This window comes from Meleagris gallopavo, chromosome 16 (genome assembly GCF_000146605.3).
Source record: "Meleagris gallopavo isolate NT-WF06-2002-E0010 breed Aviagen turkey brand Nicholas breeding stock chromosome 16, Turkey_5.1, whole genome shotgun sequence".
NCBI lineage: Eukaryota > Metazoa > Chordata > Aves > Galliformes > Phasianidae > Meleagris > Meleagris gallopavo.
In genome coordinates, this window is record NC_015026.2 from 936,997 (window position 1) to 944,154 (window position 7,158).

Genomic DNA, 7,158 nt, shown 5'->3' on the forward strand with positions numbered 1-7,158 from the left:
CAGAACCGCCTCCACCTCCCCTGGCGCCGCCGCTCCGCACGCGACCCGTCCCACGCCCGCTATCCCCGGACCTTGAGCCCCGCGCGGCTCCCCGAGCCCTGACTCGCCTCGCCATCCCCTCCCCGAGCTCTGCGTCCCCGTTGGGGCTGCACAGCGATCCCCGACCCGCCGCTCACCATCGTCCCCACCGCCTCTTCCGCTCCCCGCAAGGGCGCGGGGTCAGAGAGCAGAGGGCGAGGGGCGGAGCGTCGCCCTCCACCGGACGACGGCGCCCCCTGGCGGCGGCGCTGGGAGGGGAGGTCCGGGCGCGAGCGCCGCGCACGCGCGCTAAGAGGCGGGAGAGCGGCCGCCCACTTTCCCCCCGCCCGTCCTCCTCCGTCCTCACACAAGCACAGGAGCCACGGGCGGGCTGCAGCGGCTTTAATGGCGGGGCCGGTCCCCTTGAGATGACTCCTCTCCGGCGAGGCTCGGTGTCCGTGCGGCGCCGTGAGGTCCGCCTGCGGCCTAGTCCTGTGGAGGCGGGACTCGGTGAGGCCCGATCCCGGTCCTCGCGGCCTCTCCCCTCATCCCCGCCTCGCTTACCCACTCGGCCTCATCCACGCCTTCGAAGGAGTCCTGCGGCAGCGGGTCGTGGCGGTTCCCCAGCCGGGCCACCATGGCACTGAGGAGCTGCGGGACAAGCAGGGCCGTGGGTCGGGGCGTCCTGAGGCTGCGGTCCCACCATCCCCGCACTCACCTCCTCCTTCTTCTGCTCATCCGTCTTCTCCCCCAGATACGTGGCCGCAGGGACAAACTTCCGTGCCGGTGCCTCCCTCGGGGCCTGGCTGACTGTGAGGGCAGCGTGATGCAGGCCGGTCCCACACCTGGGTGGTCCCATGCCCGCAAGGCCCTACACACCCACCTGGCTCCATGTCGGCAGGACGGAGCTCAGCGCGGCCCTGCTGCCCCTCCGCTCCCCCCAGCCAGGCGCTGGCGCTCAGGGCCGGCTCCCACCACACGCGGGTCGGAGGGAAGATGTCCTCTTGGAAATACTCTTTCTGCAGGGCATAGGATGGTGAGGGCGGCCCGTTGCTTTGACCCCCACACGGCCGAGCCCGGTGACTACCTTGACACGAGGCACACAGAAAGCCACCGGCTCGAGGCTGCCCTGTCCCAGCCGCAGCGCCCGGGCAAACTCCACCTCCCGCACGTTGCACACGGTCTTGCGCAGGAAGACGAAGCCCTGATGGGACGAATGTGTGAGCAGGGCTGGGAGTGGGGCAGGCGGCATGGCCCCGGAGGGCACCCTCTCACCTTGTGGGGGTCGCTGGAGGTGAAGCTGTTGCACTCGAGGAAATAGGGTGGCTCGGGAGTCACCTCGTAGAGGAAGACTCTGGTGTCACCCTGGGACAGTGGGATGGGGGCTGCTGTGAGGGCACGAGGACCCCACACCGTGGTGCCCTGTGTGGGGGAGCCCCCTAGAAACAGGCAAGCTCCATCTCACCTTGCCGGTGAGGAAGACAACACTGGTGTCCTCATCGTAGAAGGGCAGGAGTGTGGATGGGGCCACATCGAGGCCGAGAACAGAGAGGGGCCCATCAGGCAGGGCCTGTGCACGGTACAGAAGGATCTTCCTCTCGCTGCGGCTGTGGGGGTGAGCAGGTGCAATGGCAGAACCCAGTGTGTCCCCATGGTGGGCACTGAGGAATGCCTTATCCTCTGGGACCATGCCCAGTGGTGGTGCGTGCCCACCCTCACCTGTCAAAGCCGGACACGAGGAGGAAATCACCTCCGCACACCCAGACCACGCGTGCCCCACGGCCTCCCTCGGGGCCACGACCCTCCTGTATGAGGAGAAGGAGGATGACTGGCAGCATGCCCTGCCCAGCAGCTCCCCATGGTGGGATCTGTCCCCCCAGCTATCCCATCCCACACTGTGGTCCCACCTGCTGGGGCTGGAGGCTGCACCGAGGCTCATAGAGCCGCAACCGGCCATCCTTGCTTGCTGTTGCCAGCTTCCTCCCATCAGGGCTCCAGGCCAGGCTGAAAATCTGGAAGATGGAGGATGCCTCTGTTACAGATCTGTGCCCCAGTGCTTGGCTGGCCTAGGGGACTTGGTGGCCAGCTATGTTGCCCTTTTGGTAGCCTGAAGTCACTTTCCCCCAGCACCATCTCAGCACTGTAATTCAGGAGCCAGCTTCAAGCTGACATCCAGTTGCGCTGCCGTGGTATGTCTGAGTGGCCCCCTGGTAATCCCTTCCCCTACCTGGTCTGTGTGTCCCTGCAGGCACAGCACCTCCTGCCCCGCACCCAGCTCCCAGATCCGCACTGTCATGTCGTAGGAAGAGGAGACAAGGAGGTCGGCTGCCACAGGGTGGAAGCGGATGGAGTAGATCTTCTCCGTGTGCCCTGGTGAGAAGAGCAGAGTGCCAGCACTGGGACAGGGACACCACCAGACCCACCTGTCCTCACTGCCAGTTCTTGAGCTGTGTCCGTGCACCACGCTCACCTCTCAGCACGGCCTCAGGCTCCTGCAGTGTGTCCCGCAGCCCGCCCTCAGGCACCCGCCACAGCCGGATCTTGGCATCCTCCCCCGCTGCAGCACCGACACAGGCAGAGAGAGACACAGGCAGGGGGTGAGCAGCAGTGTGGGGCACGGCGACCCATGGCAGGGTGCTGGTGCCAGTGTGTACCGACTGCAAGGCGCCGTGGGTCAAAGGGGTCCCAGGAGAGGTCGGACACTGCTGCACCATTCTGGATGGTGGGCACAGCCATGTCGGGGAGACGGCCTGGTTTGGAGAGCTGATGGAAAGCAAAGCATCACCTGGGGCATGCGTCAGGTGCCAATGTGCTGCTTGCAGTGATGGCACCAAGAATTGCTCCTGACTGCAGTACCTCAAGGACAGCGATCTGGCCACCAGCAGAGAGCAGTGGGAGGGCAACTCGCTGGTGGTTGGCACAGAAGCCGTCGCTCTCGCCCGGTGTGGTGAGGCTCAGCCCCGCAGGTTGGTGATGTGGGTGTCACGGTGCAGCACTGTGCCCTGTGTGTGCCGGAAGCGGGAGCTGGGCCCTGCGTGGGTGGATGCTGCTGAGTGCCACGGCTCCTCCGGCCACATGGACCGGTGATGCCGAGCCCACCCTGCTGCCCACTCACCCAAAATACTCTGCAGTGACTTCTGGCTGGGGCTGCTGATGAAGCCACTGGAGGGGGCGGTGCTGGTGGAGAGTGAGGCGCTGACGCTGCTCGGTGAGGTCAGCGAGCCGGAGGGCGAAGAGTAGCCACTGCCCTCCTACAGGAGACAGTGGTGGGCAGGAGGTGCTCCCCCAGCTCTGCCACCCCCGGGGCCCCCCTTATCCCTGTGCTCACACTGCGGTCAGTATCCACGGGGCCGTCATTGGGCAGCTGGGTGCTGTGCACGGCGGCGATGAGCGGGGAGCAGAAGGTCTGTGTGGGTCTCCGTGCTGGGTGCAGGCTCACCCTCCCCACCTGCCAAGCAGCAGCGCTGTGACCAGCAGGCATTGGCAGAGGAGAGCCTGCCGCAGCATCCCAGCTGCTGGCTGTGTCAGGGAGCTAGCTGGTTCATCCCCCACAAAACCTCCTTTTTTTCCCCCTGGTTTTGTAATCATCCCCACTGAAACCTGCTGCTTGTGGTGTCTGGCTTATGGGGGTGCTCCTGATTTGCAGGAGGCCCCTCTCTGGCTCACAGCTTTGGAATCGTTAAGTGGTTCCAATACACATTTATAGTGTCTCAGAATGTCTACATTTTTAAAGAAGGTGGAGGGAAATGCCTTTTCTTGATTAGATTTTTACTCTTTGCTGCACCTAGATGGAAATCAGAGCTCAGCTGACTGCAGAAGAACATTTCTGAGCAGTTTCTTCCTGGAAAACCATTTTAAACTGGGTGGGAGCAGATGAGATCTCCTGAAGCTGCGTTTGCATTCAAAGCCAACTGCTGCAGCCAAGGTGCAGTGCTGTGCGTCTCGTCCTCAAACACTTTTCCCACTCCACAGTCAGGAGGGGGCACACAGCCCGTGTGCTCCCCAAAAACTCCTTGGCTTTTGGCAAACGTGCAATTTGTGTAAATCTCCACTCCCCTTCCATGCATGTCCTGGCCCCATCCCAAGGCAGCGCAGTGGCTGTGCCAGTGCTGTGCCCGTGCCAGCGCTGTGCCCAGCCCCAGGTGCTGCCACCCCCGGGGAATCCTCCTGGCTGCCACTCACCTGCTGACTGTCCCCTGTCCACCAGGATTGGGCATCTGTGGCCGGCAGCATCCCAACACAGTCAGGGAACAGATCCTCGTGGAATTCCTGGTTGGACTGCAGGAGAGGGAATGGCAAGACCGCTGTACTGAGCCACTGTGCTTGCCCGCACTAGGTGGGATGTGAACTGGTGCTCTGCCTGCTGTCCCTTGCTGTCACTGAGCACTGGTGGCTCCACGTAGGAGACCCCTGGACACCCTGGTGGTGCGGAGCCTCAGCCGCAGAGCTGCATGCTGGAGCCTGTAGCTATCAGATGCTGCTTGGCTTTGGGCTGCGCTGGGCACCCTGAAAGCATCCAAGTTCTGAAATGCAGCCCCCAGCTGCTGGCCTGCGGCTCCTGGCGTTGCAGCCTTGAGCACCCAGCCTCTGCTACCCAACACCAGCACCAGATTTCAGTCCCCAGCCCAAAGACTTCAGCATGTAGTGCCCAGGTTTCATCCCCCACAGGTTTCCCTCACCTTAGCCTGGAAACCTGAGTCTCCCCTTACTCCCCATCACACCTGGCTGCTCTCCATTCCCCAGCGTGAGGGCAAGGGGATGAGTTGGGGGCTCCCAGAGTGAGTGGTGGCTGTCTCCATTTCCCCAGGGGCTGAGCCCTGCCTGTGGCAGTGTCCCTGTGGGGGCAGAGCCCTGGTCCACCCCAGCCTGTGGCCGCCCTGCAGCAGTGCTTACGCTCTGTTTCTTTTTTTTAAAGGTGGGTTTTTCCACAATAGTGTCTGTTTACAGAAAAGGGCATTTTCTTAAGCTGCCACCCTGTTTTTTTTCTGTCATTCAGAAAAATGCTTCAGGGGAATGATGCCAATGGAAGGAAAAACCTGAGCACACTGGAAGCACCTTTGCCCTGTATGCTGTGGTGAGTGACAGGGAAAGCACCAGGGCACGAGGACGTGGGGTCACAGGGACCAAGCTTGGAGCTGAGGCTCTTTCTGATGGCCTCACACGCACTCACCTTGCGAGGCACAATGTAGCTGACAGGGACAAGGAAGGTGTTGGTGAGCTGCAGGACGCGGAGCACCTCGCAGGCCATGACGTCCAGGGCCAGGCGGGGAACAGTGGCCAGGCCCCGTGTGTGTCCCTCCATCAGGCACTGAGTGACTGCGGACAGGCAGGACAGCCTTGGGGTGGGGGCAGGAGCAGGGGTCAAAGCACCCCAGTGTAGGATGCATTCTGTTTACCTTGGGTGAGGACAGGCTGAGCCGATGCCGCCTCCAAGCAGTACAGGAGGTTTTCTCCCTGGCAGAGATGAGGAGTAAGCAGGGTGTAGGATCACATTGCTGTGTCCCACCGCCCCAGCTCCTCACCTTCCCCGCCAGCACCAGCAGCCCTGTGTCAGCGTCATACAGCGGGATCACGGCCCTACAAGGAAAGGAAGGTGCTGAGCACTGGGAATGGGGCTCAGCAGTCTGCCCTGGCACACGGCAGCACCCCAATAAAGGCAGGGCTGGATCCTGCCCTCTTGACCTGTTCCCCCATGGGCACCCCAAGCCCAGTCCCATTTTCCTGGTGGTGCCAGAAAAGTACTGGGCAGGGTCCAACCGTGCCCATGGCAGCAGGGAGTGCTGGGTGCCCTGGGTCTGGCACATGGGAACGGCCCTTGGCATCTCCCCCATTTACAGCTTCCCACGCTACAGCCCTGCCACGCTCAGCCCCACTGTGACAGCTTTATGGCAGCAAGACCTTGGCGGCCGCCCATAGTTCCTGAAGTGTGCCAGTGTGTGGCACGGCAGTGAGGGCACGGGGCATGCAGGTGCCACCACAGGTGAGGAAACCCGGGGCCCACCTGGCCCTGCAGGCACAGCTCCGGGCTGCCCGGGCCAGCTTGGCCAGGATGGGGTGGGCGCGGGGCCATGGGGTGCAGCCTGCACACCACACACCTCGCTGGCACACGCTGCCCCACCAGTCCTGTGGTTGGGGCTGCCAGCTGGGCTGGCTGGCTGCAGTGTGCCTCATCCCTGTCCTTGTCCCTGTCCCATCCTGCACACGGGGGATGCTTGGTGGCCGGAGGGGACATGGAGCACCGAACCCCTTCTCTTCCTTCCCCATGATATGGGTGTGGAGGAGAAAACTCCAGAGGCAACTTTCAGGAGAACAAAGGGACAATATATTACTTTCGGGTTGACATTTTTGTGGTTGTGCCGGCTGGGGGAAGGGAGCACGTGCGGTGCCGGGATTTTACACGGATCGACTTTGAGGAAACAGCCAAACAAAGGCTGCCCGGCCCCGCAGCCCTGCACCACGGCGGGTCTCCATGGCAGGGACAGCGCGGGGCAGCAAGCAGACATCAGGGGCAGCCCCAGCCAGTACGGCGCAATCCCAGCCCGTGTTTGTTGGCACGACGTGGACAAACAATGCCGAGTAGCCGCGGCAGGCACGGGGATCGCTGTCGTCAGCCCTGCACTGCCACCACCACCAGGGGCAACGGCTGGGACAAGGGCAGCTCTGCTGCTGGGACATCTCGGGGTGGTGAATGTTATCCTGCAGTGCTCAGTGCAGCACTGCTGTCACGTGGGCTTCGCGACAGCCCTTCAACGACACGCACAGCCCCCGTCCCTACTGCACAATGGCGGTGTGCCCCAAAGCACACTGATCCCTGGCCGGGCAGCTAACAAGGTAATGGGGTAGCATAGCACTAGGGGTGCTGGAGACACTGGGACACAGGAGGCTGGGATTCCCAGCGGCCCTGGGGCAACTGGGACCCATACTTGGGTGACGGGTCAGCTAGGGCATGCTGAACCAGGGTTGCTGGGATGCCCAGCCCTGGTGCTACAGGCCTGTCAGGGTCTGGAGGTGCTTGGGGCCCATGGGTGCTGGGGACAGGGGAAGATGCCCGTACCCACACCCGTACCCACACCCGGGGGTGCCAGCGGGTCCCTGGGGTCCCCCCACACCGGGCCCCAGGTGTGTAGGGGGCGGAGCCTA

The 7,158-nt window shown here is 63.1% G+C and overlaps 1 protein-coding gene across 1 annotated transcript; it reads right to left on the reverse strand.

The window, feature by feature from the left end:
- Positions 1 to 365: 365 nt before the first annotated feature.
- Positions 366 to 5,855, reverse strand: LOC100543018 (coronin-7-like). The gene is given in 20 exon segments (XM_010719357.2): positions 366 to 510; positions 583 to 669; positions 737 to 828; positions 902 to 1,037; positions 1,106 to 1,222; positions 1,294 to 1,383; positions 1,484 to 1,625; positions 1,738 to 1,823; positions 1,926 to 2,030; positions 2,246 to 2,388; positions 2,489 to 2,575; positions 2,673 to 2,781; positions 2,875 to 2,975; positions 2,978 to 3,049; positions 3,134 to 3,269; positions 3,347 to 3,466; positions 4,201 to 4,296; positions 5,189 to 5,334; positions 5,415 to 5,472; positions 5,541 to 5,855. Coding segments are annotated over 20 exon segments (2,238 nt in total). The 5' UTR covers positions 5,850 to 5,855; the 3' UTR covers positions 366 to 504.
- Between the last annotated feature and the right edge of the window lie 1,303 nt (positions 5,856 to 7,158).